Below are 16,263 nucleotides of genomic sequence, written 5' to 3'. Positions count from 1 at the left end.
TAGTAGTAATGGGGACTAAAGTACTCCGTTGCAGGTCTGCTGATTATGGGTCTCTCTCGTCTCTCTACACAGCTTTGAGCGATTCCCCCATTTCAAGTCTCTTGTAAGGAAGTGAAATGTCAAGTAGTTGAATTTTCCAAGTGATCAATCACACTTACCAAACAATGAATTAAAGAAAGTAAAGAGTATATTCTTAAACTCCAGGGTACATTAAGATCCTCTCAGTTTCATTATTAACTGGAATGAGTTACATACGGTTCAGTGCCAATTGAAGCTACATAGTTAAATGGGAAAAGTCACATTTGCTGAAAAGCAGACAGACAGCAGGTGTATTCTCTCCTGCATTCCCCCAGCCCTTCTATGCTTACACCAAACGATGCATACTGAGAAAAGCTGTCAACAACCTGCTAGTAAGTTGTCAAATTTTTTTCAATTCATTTCACGTTTATAGCTCTTAGCCCTTTCTATAGTTTGCTTTTAATTGAGTGAGGGGTGGAGGTGTTTTGGGTCTTTTTTTTAAATACATCATTTATGATCGTGAAACAGTGGAATCTGCTGTGCCAAATCTGACAGGCTCTGTGCTGGATTTTTAAACAAATTAAGGTGATCAGATGTTTTTGGCATTCCAGTTAAAATAGGCTGAGGCATGGGATCTTTACACAGTAGTGTGGGTAACTGCATAAGGTAGAGGAATAAGGCAGGCTGAGCATAGAGAAGATTAGGCAAGACTTGAATACTCATCTTGGATTGTGGGAACTGGCTCCTGTTCTGTTTCTGCTCTCCTGCAGCAGATTTACTAAGCCACTTCCAAGGGGAGCCTCTCCAGCTAGAAAAAACTGCAAACTGCTGCCTTGAAGGGACCTGAGCTGCTGCAGGAGAGCCTAAGGTTGCAGATCAGAGCAGATCTCACTCATGGCCCTTGCTAATTAATCAAGATCTTCCTCTCACTGTGAGCTCCCCTCCTGTTTGCAGCACAAATCTCTCAGCCTCGGGGTATATGACATGACTCTACTGCAAAAAAGGTGTTTTCCTTTGTTTTGTAACAGTGAGATAACTAATACATGTTAGCTAGCCTGCTGTAAAATCCTAGCCACAAAGTACTATAAGCTAACCAAGTAATGTCAGCATTATACCCTATCAGTGGTTGACCTCATGGGAAAACTACAGTGCTTTGCCTCCACTAGGATTTTACAGCAGGCTAGCTAATGTGTATTTGTTTCCCTGCATTAAGAATACTCCATTTTTAGCAGTGAAAATATAACTTTAGCGTGGAAGCTTTGGGCCAGGTGCCAAGCACAATGCCTCATGAGGGCGACTCGCACCCCTTCTGTCAGGACTATATAGACATTCAATAGTAGTGAATTCAGAAATAAGGAATATGATCTTGCTTATGCTACCTGCTATACAGGCAGGAGGGAATTTTACTATGGCTCTGGTTCCCCAGCTGTGATTCTAGACACACAAGTTCAGGTCTGGCTCCCCTACTAGAAGCTGGTTTAGGTAAACTAATGCCACCTACTGGTCAGCAGGGTGACTAACAAGCAAAACCTCTCGTCCACCCTCAAACCTTCCCATGCATTTTTTGGGCAGCATTTTAAGGCCTCAAATTTCCTCCAAGCAGGATACTTTTAGCAGAGGGTTTCATTTCCCCACACTCAATTTTGGGTACGGGGGGGGGGGGGGGAGTGGAATGTCTTGAAAATGCTAATCGCTTCCTGAGGGTGGAGAGAAAGTCCAAAAGATCTCTGCACTTAGGACAATTGACTCTTTCTTCGCTTGCTCTACCTCCTTTGCCTTGTGGCTTCTTTTGAAAGAATAAGCCCTGTGTTCCCTACTGCAGAGAGGAATTAAGGAACAGCCTAAAAGGAACTAATTTCAGGAGGAGGTAGGTAGCCCCAAAAGCAAATCAGAGATTATTTTTCTTTTCACGCTACTTATTTTTGCAGCATCTTATGCTATGCATCATCCAGACGCTAAAAGAAAAGCTTTGGGTTACCACCCCCTGCTACTTGAGGGCTCAGCTGCACTATGGGGCAGGACTCCTAGAGCAAACTCAGTAACTGACAGAAACCTCACCAGACCTCATAGATAAATGGTGGAGTAAAATGGCAAAGACTGAATTGTGTGTACATACACTAAAGGAAATATAACTGTACATACAGGAGTCTTCTTTACTTGGGGACAGCTGTAGTCTAGAAATGAGTAAGAGTGGGAGTTAGGAGACCTGATTTCCATCTCCAGCTCTGCCCCGATTGACTGTGCAAATCTAAGTGTCTTAGTCTTCCCTAAAGGGATAACGATGCCTAACCATCATTAAAAAGCACCTTGTGCTCTATGGCTAAATGCAGGCTATTGTCTCCCATGTTCACAGCAGGGGCTGGTGAACAGGAGGAAGGAGTGATAAAAGCAACAGTGTCAGTTTTTGTTTATAAAGTAGGTCAGTCCTACAAAGTGAATTTTGAGCTTTGTTTACCTAAAAGAAGCTGCTCTATAAGGTGATGCGTGACTGTTTCCTGCAACTCTAATTTGCAGGGGAAAGAAAGGAGGCAGAGAACCAGTCAACAGCAATGAAAGAGGAGGCACAGCAACCCATTGCACCCCCTGATGGAGGATGGGGATGGATGATAGTGCTTCATTTTTTTCTGGTAAGCAGAGTATGAGCTTCTGGGACCCTCAGGAGTTAAGTTCTGGAGGAAAAAGGTGCTTTCACAGGTTGTGTTCTCACATAGAATGCTCTTTAGACAGCAAAATCAGCAGATGACGCACAGAGGGTTAATTCTGACATGCTCATGGCAGACATTAACATTAAAGTAGGATTCCGACCTTCCTTGGCAATGAATCTAGCACCCTAGTCTGCAACTTTACAGTTGGAGATTGTGCTCATCACAGTGAAATGGGTAACTAGTTCTGAGAAAGGATTGATCTCTGCCCTTCATTAAAAAGCAGTTGGACTTAGTACTTTCTGCTTGTGAGTTTCCTCTTTCTCCCCAAGTCTGCAGAGGTACACATTGTAGCTGTAGAGATCATACACCTTTCTTATTACTTCAGGTTGGTTTGACAAGCATAGAGGAATCCAACTCTTGTCTCCTTCATGAGGCTCTTCAGGAAAAAGGGGACACATCCTCAGCTAGTGTAAATGCAGCTACACCAACTTACAACAGCTGAGAATGTGGCAGGGATGGCATTTTCCACGGCTGGTTTTTACCAGAGCTGCTAAAATCATGGTTTTTACTACCTCAGCAAAAATTGGTTAGGCCCAGTTCAAGGTATTTTGTTTTAAAACTGTTTCATTAATGCACACCACATTGCACTTAGTTTTATATTCATATTCAGCTTGTGGTTCCATAAGGCAGAAGATTCAGATATTAATTTAGGATGTTGTACAAATACAAATTAAAACGGCAGTAGGCATAATCCTAAACATCAGGATGTCTGTTTACATTTTGCTTTGGTATTTCCTCAGCAAAGTTTACATGTCATGACTCTTGTTTTCATATTATATATACTGTAAAACTTATCAAATTTCTAAATATTTTTCAGTAGGTTTCATTAGTATGTTCTAATAATTTTATTTTTCCCAGTTTCAGCTGAGTTTAAATTGGCATTTTACCAGTGCCCTGTCCTAAACTAGTTTTTCCCAGGAGATTCCCAACCCTGGAATCTGACCCACAGTCCGTCCACAAAAATTAATTGCCAAGCAGCTACAAAATGGCAATGCATTTACCTGCAATTTGTACATTAATGTCCCATGTAGTACATATAATTTATCATTGCTATGAACACCTTTTGACCATGAATCTCAACGCACTTTACAAGCATGTTTAGCTAAAGCCGCCAAGGTAGGGAGCCTTATATTACTCATGTTTCAGCATGTCACAGCTCAAAACTGCAAAGCTACGAACAGGAACGAGGCATCCTGACTCTCAAGTTTGGTCAGTATATTATACAATCTCCTTGTTTACCAGTCAACTACTGGAAAGAGAAAATTAAGCAGCATGACAGTTTGACTGGGAAATCTTTCCAACACTTATGCAAAACAAAAAACAAAACAAAAAAACCCCAACCAGTTCTAATCTGTCAATTACTATTGAGATTTCAAAGAATTAAAACTATAGAACGTGTCATTAAATCACGGACAATAAAAATGTAGGTATTGCAAGATTTTTTTAGCCTTTAGTTTTTATAAGAACTAGTTATAGAAATATGCCAAATATAGTTCACCAAAGGAATCTGAATTTAACACCTCAAGCACAATGTTATTCTGGTGGAAAAATGCCCGTATTCTGTAAGCTTTGCTCTAGTTAGAATGTGCAGGCTCCCAGGCTTAACTGCAGGTGTGCACCACTGGGACCTAGCCCCTGAATGTGTCCTACACAACCCTACCAGACAAGTGTCCCCATTTCTGCTACTAAGCAATACTACTAGATGGCTTACAAAGCAGCAACACACACTCACCCTAATAATGCATCTACTTGTGATAATAGGTGCAGCGTATATATGTGGGAGAAAAGAGAATTTTTTCCTGACTCCAATTTGTCATCAGTTTTTCTCCCAATACATGAAGATTCATTAGAGTATAAGGAAGATATAGTGACTAGGAATCTGTTTCCTACTACGTGCAGCAATTCACCTGCATCTGCTTTGGGTTTAGGTAAACGTGTTTGTGATGGGAATGCTGAAAATCTTTGGAATTTTCTTTGTGGTCTTTCAAGAGGAGATGGGAGGCTCTTCAGAACAAGTCAGTTGGATTGGTTCCATCATGTCCTCTCTCCGCTTCACAGCAGGTCAGCAGGGATACACAAGGTTCAGAAAGTAGCAGGGACAATTTCTTTGAATTTTAACCCATTTGATCACGTTCAGTAGCTGACATGAAATGACCTGCCAAACTCCTAGTGTTTACATGACAAGCTAGTGCAATTGGCACACTTGTTGGCACTTCTAGAGTCCACGAATTAAATGGACCTGGACATTGAACAACCCTCTAGGGCTAGAGGGGAATCACTCCAAGGCAGGGTTCAATAGCATTAAAAGAAGCTTTTAGTGGTCCTATCATACCTGTTCTTTGAAGACTTCAGTCTGAAGGGCTGTGAAACCAGACCCTTGCTGGACTAGGGGGAAGCTTTCTTGTCTACATTACCACTCTAGGGGAATGGAATTGGTGGTAGTAGCACAGGGAAATCTTAAAAAAAAAAAAAAAGGATTTGCATAAACACAGCCTTTGACAAGTCATGGTACTTCTTTGTACAGGATTTTATATGCCAGATCTGATCCATTAGCGCAGTATCCTACCTCTAATACCTAATCCTTCAAAGAAAAGCAGTCTCTCCCACCACTAAATAATCCACCTGTTAACTGAGCAATGCTCTGCAAAGGAAACAGGTTAAGGAAATCCTTCCTGAGCTATCTCCAAGCAGGAGATTTGATTACTTCACTGTCTCCCCCTCACCCCCAATCCTAGTTCATAAGGCGTAGCTTGAGCTGATGGAATACTCAGAACAGAATCAGAGAATACCAAGAATACTATCCTAAATGCTATTTTACCTTGAACTGTCATATGTCCTGTTTTTCCTCTAAGTCCTCCAACCACTCATCTCACTACTGACTTATCTTCTAGGTCCACTGGTCACTATAGCCTGCGAGAAGCTGGGAGACAAGATGACCTCCATCATTGGGGCAGGCCTAGTTAGCATGGGTTGTCTGATCAGCACACAGGCCACTAGTATCTCCTTCCTCTGTGTGTCTATGGGTCTTCTGTTGGGTGAGTATATCCTTCTACAGTTCACAAGTTTGGAAAAAGGCAGCCAGAACAACTTTCCTGAGTGTTTAATAAAAGCATTTACAAGAGTGCATTAGCAGAACTAGATAACTATTAATCCACATGGCTGCTTGATCATCATATTTATATTGTAGCATCACCCAAAAGCTGAAATATGAAGACAGTTCCTTCCCTGCAGGCATCACATTCAGGAATGCCTAATGCCAGTGTTGATTTACTGAAACCAATGTGTGAATTTCAATTTTAAACCCACTATGTGTAGCAAATCCTGGCCTTTGAAACCCCTCATTGAAAAGAAAGAATATGCAGTTGTAAAAAAGCCAGTTTCTAAACAAGGTGAAATCCTGATCCCATGGACTTCACTAGGGCCAGGATTTCACCCCATGCACCTTGGGGAGCCACACCATTGCACTTTACATGGGGTCCCAGAAAGCACTATTGCCAGCCACCAATCCATTACTGTTCTTTGTTTCTAAACAGGCACAGCTTGGGCATTTCTTTGTGTCACATCCACTCTCCTGCCACATACAGCAAGGGCCCTCTTGCCATCACAATACATCTGTTAGTTGTGCTGGCTCATTGAGGGTAGGTCCTGAACTAGAAGCTCTGTTGCTCACCTGCATAAGATAACGTTCTACTCTACACTTCTGTCTCCTTGGGCACTGACACCTTTTCTTCTATTTCAGGGCTGGGCTTTGCTTGCTTGTATCAGGCAGCCGGTGTGATGACTGCCAGGTACTTTAAGAAGCGACTGGGTCTATCCACTGCAATTGCCCGCTCAGGGATGGGACTGACATTTGTACTAGCACCTTTCACTCAACTTCTGATAGATTTTTATGGTTGGCAAGGTAAATAGGTTTTACATTTTCCATATTTCACCTTCAGCACCACTGAGCTAGCACTCAAAGTGACCGAAAGGGGATTGTTATTTTAAAGATTGAGGCTGTGGGGTTGTTGTTTAGCACCTCGTTCTGATGGATAGAAGGGCTAAGCTGCTTTTTTATTAGCTTTGACATATCAGGAATGGCAATTGTCCATTACATTTTTAAGATCTCCTTTCTCCAAAATGTTAATCAGTCACTAAAGTTATATTGGTGTTAATCAGTCTTAAAAGTGACTATTAATTCCTTTTTGCTAAACTTTCACACTTTCTTGCAATGTTGTACTTTCATCACTCATCATGGAGTCTGCCAAGTGAGACAGGAACTGAATTTTTAAGAGAACAAGGTCTGCAGGGTGGGGAGACTTTAACAAGGGGAAAGTAAAGAAAAATAAACGTTTATTTATTAGGCAGGGCAATGGGAGAAGGCAGCTATGTTCCTTATGAGTTTATCTGCTTTCCCCCTCTAAAGTCTGCTGTCTCTATTTATGACATTAGACCATGTTGCTCACAGACAGAGGAAGGTGACTTCAGTTAGGGAAGTCAAAACAGAAGCACTGATGCTTGTTTTCTTTGCAGCAGACCATTCAGTGAGTTAAATATGAAAAAGAGCCAATTCTAAACAATGTTTGAATGCTACTGATTGCAGTATCATGGTTTTTAAAAAATAAATCATCACTTCTTTCCCTTTCTCTTCTCTCAGGTACCCTACTGATATTTGGAGGGATCATGTTAAACCTTGTGCCTTCTAGTATGTTACTACGACCTATTAACATCACGAATCTCCCTCACGTTTCTGGTAGAAATCTAGACAATGGATCATTAACACAAAGTAAACATCCAGCAACGCTTACAAGCCACCTAGATGAAATCAATACCACAGAAACAGAGTTTAATATTAGACTGGATTCTCCTGTGCAAGACTCCATGGTCACAAACAGGCTCCAGTCAGCTGGAACGTTAGTTCCAGTGAGCTTTGCTGATTTGGAAGGACCTGAGAAAGACACCCCTATCAGATACTCTCTTGGGGGAGCCACTGGCAGGGATTGTGGCTATAGCAACCTCCCACTGCAAAAGGAAGGGAATTCTACCTCTCAACCTGTGCCCTCCAGGCAGCCTCTTCTTGATTTTTCACTGCTGAAAGATCCCTTCTTCTGTATTTTTGTATGGTCATTTTTGTTCAGTCAACTGGCTTACTTCATTCCAACCTTTCACCTGGCAGCAAGAGCCAAAACCTTGGGCATAGACAACATGAATGCCTCTTACCTCATTTCAGTTGCTGGTAGGCAAGAGTAACTATTTTACAAATATACTTACACAGTGATTCATAGTAGGAAAGAAATGTAATAACCCCTGAAATGAAAAAAACAGTGAAGGAGACAGCCACCCAATTCTAAAAGGTGATCTCTGCTCAGTACATTAGTGCAAGGCATCAGACATTTTTTTTAAGCTAAGCTAACATCACTCCTTACTCAAGTCTTTACGGAGTCCCTTTTAGTTACTTACATGCTGCATGAATAATTGCCTATTGAGGAGCTTGGGGGCAGTGGTGGCTAATGGGAAAAAAGATATGGAAGTAAAAGGTAGAAGCCACTCAAACTGATGAATGGGACCAAACAGGAACTGGCACATGAAATCGCAACCCACTAACAAGGATTTTTAATGCTCATACCCTTTGACTGCAGAATTGCAAATGTAGCATTTAAGACAGGAAAAAAGTGATCCAGTAAATTACAGGCCCATTAGTTTGACCTCAATTGTATGCAAGGTCTTGGAACAAATTTTGAAAGAAAGAGAGAGTATTTAAATACTAATTAGAGATAAGTTACAAAAGGTTGAGCGTGCCACACCAATCTGCTCTTTCTAATAACAAATTTCTAGACAAAGGAAATATTGAAATCCATGTAGATTAGATCTACTGTGAGGCATTTGATATAGTTCCACAGGGGAAATTAGTTAAATTGGAGAGGATGAGGATCAATGAGAATCATAAGTTGGGTACGGAGAAGCTTAAAAAGGGAGACTACAGCAGGTCATGTTAAAAGGTGCAGTGTAAGATTGGAGGGAGATTACTAGAAGTTCTTCAAGGATTGGCCTTGGGACCAAGTTTATTTAACATTTTCATTCATGACCTTGGCAAAAAAGTAGGTGCACTTTAATAAAATTTGCAACTAACGCAAATATGGAAGTATTGCTGAAGCAGGGGACTACCAAAGTATCATACAAAAAGATATGGATGACCTTGAAAACTGAAGTAATAGAAATAGGATGAAGTTCAATAGGGCAGAGTGCAACATCACGCACGTAGGGACTAACTACGAATTTTTTATATAGCTAGGGACATATCAGTTGGAAGCAACAGAGGAGAGAGATCTGCATGTACTAGTCAGTCACAGGATGATTGAGCTACCAATGTGATATGGTGGTAAAGAAGACTAATGCAATCCTAGAATCCATCAGGTGAGAATTCCAATAGCAATAGGGAAGTGTTATACAAGACACCGGTGAGACCATCTGGATTACTGAGTGCAATTCGGGTCTCCCTTGTGTAAACTGGAAGAGGTGCAGAGAAGGGCTACTATGATGAGGCTAACCCTCCCAGCCATTTTGTTGCACATTGGCTTCTGTTGTAAAACACTTTGCATTTACATATTGCGGTTAATGGGAGGCTCCCAATGGCACACAAACTGCAAGATTTTTGCAGTTCCAGCCTACTTTAAGTACAGCTGTTGTGAATGAAGCCTGTCCACCTCAAAAAAACCCCAAACATTTTCTGTGGTGTGAGTGAACATAAATTACACTTCAAACCATGCAAATCACATAACATTAAAAAAGGAGCTTCACTCTCCATCATTAAAAAGCACTTTATTGTACAAAGAAAGTTTACCCAAAGTGAAATCAATGTCCTTGGAATGTTATTTAGGGGATATTTGAGCTAGAGACAACTGATATAGATTAAGAACACAATGGTTAATTTGCGGCTGACAGTGGCAAGAACACAGCTAATAAGTTGTTTGTGTTCAAACCACTTTCTAGCCAATAGGATATTCAGGGGTATTCAGCACTTTCTTGAACTTGAGACTAGTTCATATAATATACCCTGAAGGTAATGTGTATTTTATTAAAAGTGACCTTGCACTTTTAAAAATATTGGATTTATACCCTCTTTTTGCTTCTTCATGATACATAAAGGTTGGGTTTGGTTTTGTTTGATCAGGCATGCCAAGTCTGGTCCTTCCCTGATTTTGGTGGATGTCTTTGTGCATGTGTCTTGTTTACTACAAGCTCTCACCCCTTAAGTTTTAAACAGAACATCCTCTCTCAACTGCAGATGCCTACTGGATGCTTAACAAGTGTTGAATAGAAAAAACATACATTTTAGAGCAATCTAAAAATTCCAGTCTCTTAATTTCTCTGCTTTTCAATCTCTTGTGATGACATATTCCAAATGTAAAATACAAGCAGAATTTTCCTGACAAACAGTTCAGGTAAATGTTTTTGTATATCATGAAGAATCAAGAAGAGGGCACAAAACCACTATCTGAACAATTTCTAAAAGAAACTTCTAAATTCTTCTAAAAACTGGCTGGAGCTCTCACAAGGATTTTCTGTTTCTCTCTAGGGATTACAGAGACAATTAGCCAGTTGCTTTCTGGCTGGATTGCTGATCAGAATTGGGTCAAGAGGTATCATTACCTTAAGACTTACCTTTTTCTGTGTGGCATCACTAACCTGCTGGGTCCTCTGGCCACATCCTTCCCATTACTTATGGTTTATGTAGTAAGCTTTGCCATTTTCAGTGGCGGATACCTGGCTCTGCTGCTCATTGTGCTGGTGAGTAGAGGATCTCATCAAGTAGTAATACAGTAATATATTGCACTTCCAACTGAGCATCTCAAACTTCTGAAATCCTGAGCCTGATTTTCAAGACTCTTGAGCATCCACAGTTGCCATAGATTTCAGCTGGAGGGTTGTGTGCTCAGGACTTCTCAATATCAAACCACTGGGGATCTTGTTAGTTTACTGATTTTATGATTACACAGTCATTCACAGGCCAGGCATGGTAGAGGCAAAGTATTGGGAGCTCCCTCACAACGTATTTCCAGTGACCTAATTCAACCACTTGGCTTTCCAAGTCACTGTCTCAATGCCATTGTTCCAGCTTAGATATTGCACTCTATCCAATAGAGACTATGATCAGACCCCCACTAAACTCCATTCATTTGTAACCTAAATCAATATTAGTAAGGTGAAGGGTTCTGAATGCCTTGTGCAGAATGTAGCACTGTCAATTAAACATGACCATCTATACCACTTAAGTCAAACTGCAATATAAGATTGCACAGACAAGATTTGTACAGATATATATCTACATTAAAATGCTGCATTATATCCAAAGATTTAACAGAGTGAGATTAAAACACCTTCAAAGACAAAGATTACTAATTTCAAATGTCTGTAGAGCCAAAGGCTAGAAATGCATCAAGCATCCTAGTGATTTCAATACTGATCTTACTGAAACATACTGATCTCAATCTCCTCTTTAAATCTGTATGGACAAACTCTTTTCAAAATATTTAACAGAGTAAAGAGGAGACTCTCCAGAGAAACATTTTTCATTCTAATGTCACTGTACATTACGTAAAGTAATAATAATTCTGGTTCCATGAACAGGTAGATCTTGTTGGTGTTCCCAGACTCCACAGCGCGTTAGGATTTGCCGCATTCTTTGTTGGGATAGTGGTCATTGCTGGACCGCCTATAGCAGGTAACATATATGCAATATTTTTCTTCTATCCTCTTGATAGAAAATACTCCTCATTCCTCTAACACTGAAGTACACACTAAAACATTTGAGAACCAAGCTGAACGGTTGTTAAAATGACATTTAAAATGTAAAACTAATTTCTAATAAAAACTAACAGGCAGGTGAATGAGTTAATGGTAATAAGGCACACAGCATTTTCTTTAGCGCTGACCCTCCTTTTTGGGGAAGGAAGGAAGAAAGACCACCATGCATCTAAAGAAGAGCAAAAAAATATTAGGACTTTACCAGACTCAAATTATTTCAGTTTAGCTTGATGCTGAAGGGATTTGAAGAGGTGACATGATCCCAGCAGCATGAGGGGTAAGTGCTATATTTGCAGTGCTTTGCGTAGAGTGGAGGAGACCAAGGGGGTTCCAGTTGTCATCTCGTCTTTACTAAGGATTCAAAATCTTTACAGCTAAACTGCTTACATAGGCTCAAATATAAGTGGAAACCATCCTCTTCCCTTTCCAAAAAAGACCATCTTATTCTGCATATAGTGTGTAGCACATTGTGGTTGCTATATTAATAAAAATATTCATAGTCAGATATTTCTTTATCCAGATTGAGGAGGAATTTGCATGCTACTTCATATACTTCCGCCCCAGGCAAAGCCTGTTCTTTCACCTTACCGTCATATCTGGACATGTGATCAGCATCTTCAGCTATCCCCAGGCTTACATTTTATAGTGAATAGATAAAGCTGCAAGGTCAGATACCAGTGGATGAATTTACCTTGTAAATAGAACATGAGTATAGAATAAAAAGTGCCAAACCAAATTCTGCATTTACAGTTCCTTCTATGCATCCCCACCCCATGATCTGGTGCATCTCACCTGGTCACAAACTTTGTTCTAAGTCTGCCCCAATCACATTATATAGTGAATTACTTCACTTTCTGTATTTTCTTTTGTCTATGTATCATACATGACAACATGGCTATTTCACTTTCACGTGCTTGTAATGTATATTCATTAATTGGTGATGTTCCCCTTATTTCTAACAACTGAGTTATTTTTAAAAACACTAACCATTAATATTTTCACATTTTGGGGGGGAGGGGAGGGAAAGAAGAGACACGGTAGGAGTGTGCAGGCTACATGTAATAATCTGGCAGCTCCTGGCAGTCAAAGAACTGTCAATATAGCTGAGATGGGAAAGGGCCAGCAATAGGAGGGAGAGGCAACCAGGAAAAGGAGTGAAGCAATATAATTTCTCTAGAGACAACTGTGTGTGCCTATTTGTCCCACAAAGGGGAAAGAAAGACCAGATGGAGCACATGATTGTGTGTTCAGAGTGTAATCTTGTGGTCCAAGATAAACTTTGCAGTTTTCCCTTCATCAAGCCTCCCACATGTGAAAGCTGCACATGCTAGAAAATATTAATTCTCCAAGTTAGCAGAAGCATTTGCTCCTAGCACGTCACATTAAAAGTTAAGTCTGGTGAAAATGAAAGAGGCTTGTTACTACTATTAAAGATGCTTTGAGGGTTTCTCTTCCTTTGACTATGATTAACTGAACTGTTCCTAAATAGCCAAGAGTACTGAAGTTATAAAGCTGATTTTAAAAAGTTATTTCCATCAATTCAGATCATACAGTACAATATTCACTATACATAATACCAGCTAGAGAGATGAAGAATGCATATTCTGCACAAGAAAACAAAAAAACCCAATCAAAACATGCATAGCAGGAAAAGAGCTACTTACCTCAAAGTCTGGTTTCCCAATTCCTCCTCCTAGGTCCCCAATCAGGAGCAGTGGTTGAACACCCAGAGCTAAGACGTTTGAAGCCTCACTAACAAGTAGTGACCACTTACCTGCTCCTCGTGTAGCCTTTAACATCCTGTTCAAGCTGTGAATATTTCTGACATTCTAGAAACAAAATTAAAGATAACACAAGAGAACAAAAAACAGGCTGATTTTTGGAGGCACAAACAAGCTTAGGAAGTGAAATATGTTGAGTGTCCCAGGAACAATACAAACCTACTAGCATGCTTTTAACAAAACAATTACAATTCGAAACAAAAAGGCAATTTGCAGAAAGAGTTAGAGCATACAGCAGTCACCTCCAATTCTATTAAGGGTAAGAAAGGGACTGACAGATGTGTACTGATAGCTATACTGATAGTGTAGGCATATGCCGTGATGGGTTAGATTTAGTCATGGAGAAAGGATCTATCAGCACAACTTACATTTAGAAAAATGCGGCTTTTCTGGGTTTCCACAGGAAACTTTTGCATCCCCTTTAGTCTCTCTCCAATTCATTGTCTAATCCTTCTGCAACAGAGAGTGGTTAGCTGCAATCTTCTTTCTCCAACCAGGAAGCAAAAAAAAGCCATTAAGACATCTCTCTGATTAGTCTCTCAACTATATTTATGTGCTTCAGAATGTACTGTAATGCCAGCTGGTAAACTGGTAGGTAGGCTCCACCTACTGGTAAATTTAGAAAACAGTTCAGTGGAAGGGGAAAAAGTGAATTTGGGTTCTTTTTTCTTTATGTTAACTAGTTATTTTTTTCAGTTTTTCTGTAAACTCTACACATAATGGGTTTAAAAATTGGAGCTCATGTCACTTTGTTTTGGACATCCTAATCCTGTAATTACAATTTTTAAGTAACCTTTCCACCTAAAACACAGCAAACTTTTGTACAATATGAAGTCACCACATCCTGTGAAATAAAGCATTTACCTTATTCTATTAGATTACAGATAACTTGTCATATAAAACCTAAAAGTTCATGAAGGGCCCAAACAATATCCCTGAGAAAATGAGAGACAAGATGTCACTGTAATTAAGTGTTATGATGCAGGAAATTGAAACATACCAACTAGTTAACTCTAATTCAGAGCAACAGCTAATGGCATGCAACTACTGGTTTAAACTCCTATGAGCCTTCATCCTCTTAACATGGTCATTAAAAGGCTTATAAGACCAATAGCAAAAATATTGATTTTTTTCCCTCTGCACATTTTCCTATTTTTATTCACATCTAACTTTGAGAAGTACCTTTAATACAGAGCCCTAACAGTAATTACTTCTTTTTCTATTAATATCTAGGCTCTCCGCACAGACAGAAGCCCTGATTAAAACAGCCACATGGCTAAGGAAAAGTAGGGGCTGTTAGGATAGCCTTAATACATATTTTTTAGTTTTAGAACCTCTGATATACTGGGCCACATCCTCAAGTGGTGTAATACTATTGGCTTCTATGGATCTGTGTTCGTTTACACTAACTGAGGATCTGGCTCACCAACTCTTCATCTTGTCTCGGTACAGTTGTCAAAATGCCTTGTATATCTAAGTGTCTGCCTACACTGCAATCAGAGGTGTGAATGGAACACATGCAGATGCACCCACGCTAGCTTTCATTTAGATAGCTTGAACAATAGTAGCACAGGGAGGGCATGGTATTTACCAGAGGTGACTTTTACCAGGTAAAAGCATGGTTTTTATTACCCTGGGAAAAAACTAGTTAGTCCCAGTTAAAAGTATTTTCTATTTTAAAACCTCTTTCATTAATACACCACATTACATTTTGTTAGTTACATGGTCAAATTGTGGTTCCATAAGGCAGCAGAGTCAGAGGTTGATTTAGGGTTGTACAAATACAGTAAAACTGCAGTAGGCATAATACTAAACTATGCAATCTAACACTAAACATCGGAGCGTCTGCATACATTATGGTTCAGTATTTTCTCAGTGAAGTTATGCGTTAATTCATTTTAGTTTTCAGTGTTATTATTAAACCCCGTAAAGTTTACTTTGTGGGAAAGTCCAGCAGCTTCAGTAACTGACTCCTTATCCACTGCAGGTTGGCTGTACGACTACACTCAGACATATGTCTGCTCCTTCCTCTTTGCTGGAACCTGTTATCTCATCGCACCCATTTCCTTTTTCTTTGAGCCTATGGCCCATAAACGGAAGCTAAGGAAAGAAGAGGACTTGAACAAAGTGACCACTTAGTGGCTAGGCTTTGCTGCAGTTGAAAGAAAACAAGGCGGTGGACTTCGGTATATTTTCAGAAAGTGATAATTAGCCTAGACTCTTTTCACTAATTAATAAAAGATGGCAGAAAAATGCAAGCTGATATTTGTTGCAACAAAACACTCAGTTGAACTTATTGTCCATGTTACTTCATGAGGAGTGGTGTTTAAGCTCAAGACGGGCCCAGTAAGATATGCATTTTGGCTAACAAGACCTTTTGTTCCTTAAAATATCCCCAGTTCGGCATGAAGCCTAGTCATCTCCTAAAACAATTTCACTGCTTCTCTTCTTCCCCTAAGGTATATTATCTCATATTTAACATGATTAATAAGAGCCTTTGTGTTTGGCAATTCATTTCTGCTTTTCCACTTGCTTAGCTACTGTCCTCAACCTGAAGCGCTATCTGAACCCAGTCGATCCAAACACATGGAGTTAAAAACTGACACCTTTCAGCATAAAGCAGATGAGGCCCTCAAAAGTGCTAACACATAGAAGATCTTGTAAATTAGGTTTACATGGCTGGAATCGGGAAAAGAGGACTGTAAAGAGAATTTTAAGCTTCAGAGAAACTGAAACGGACTCCACAAAAATCTGTTTTTCTTGCATCAAGGAAACAACTTCGTGACTGCTAAAAGTTCTCCTTGCAACTTTGTAATAGCACACAGAACTTTGGAACCAAAAGGCATTTAATTAAAGAAGGTACTACGATATGATAAACAAATTCAGTCCTCTGTTCATACAATATAATTATTTGATGTGCTGGATATATTTTCATTACAAAAGTTAGCAGCACAGCTGAAATTCCTGAGTTTGAC

The 16,263-nt window shown here is 39.9% G+C and overlaps 1 protein-coding gene across 2 annotated transcripts; it reads left to right on the top strand.

The window, feature by feature from the left end:
• Positions 1-238: 238 nt before the first annotated feature.
• SLC16A4 (solute carrier family 16 member 4) lies at positions 239-16,263 on the top strand. 2 transcript variants are annotated; one of them, XM_067531880.1, is made up of 9 exons: positions 239-410; positions 2,533-2,645; positions 4,652-4,784; positions 5,615-5,758; positions 6,463-6,624; positions 7,360-7,938; positions 10,279-10,490; positions 11,331-11,424; positions 15,276-16,263. In XM_067531880.1, exons 1-9 carry the CDS (start codon positions 287-289, stop codon positions 15,425-15,427), a joined length of 1,713 nt encoding a protein of 570 aa, XP_067387981.1. In that variant the 5' UTR covers positions 239-286; the 3' UTR covers positions 15,428-16,263. The 2 variants fall into 2 exon arrangements, with proteins under 2 accessions (XP_067387981.1, XP_067387982.1); XM_067531881.1 differs by lacking the exon at positions 239-410 and adding an exon at positions 1,738-1,885.

The sequence above is a fragment of the Emydura macquarii genome, unplaced genomic scaffold (genome assembly GCF_026122565.2).
Source record: "Emydura macquarii macquarii isolate MOO-44397 ecotype Brisbane River unplaced genomic scaffold, CSIRO-AGI_Emac_v2 contig_3220, whole genome shotgun sequence".
NCBI classification, from domain to species: domain Eukaryota; kingdom Metazoa; phylum Chordata; order Testudines; family Chelidae; genus Emydura; species Emydura macquarii.
The sequence above is the reverse complement of the archived record's forward strand: the minus strand, read 5'-3'. Positions and strand labels throughout refer to the sequence as shown.

What these genes read in the sequence shown, in the direction of transcription:
- SLC16A4 (XM_067531880.1), top strand. Translation starts at nt 287, where the DNA reads ATGGGAAAAGTCACATTTGCTGAAAAGCAGACAGACAGCAGGTGTATT. An exon ending in CTCTCTCCGCTTCACAGCAG is followed by an intron (nt 4,785 to 5,614) that starts GTCAGCAGGGAT and finishes CTTATCTTCTAG; the next exon opens with GTCCACTGGTCACTATAGCC. An exon ending in TTACCTCATTTCAGTTGCTG is followed by an intron (nt 7,939 to 10,278) that starts GTAGGCAAGAGT and finishes GTTTCTCTCTAG; the next exon opens with GGATTACAGAGACAATTAGC.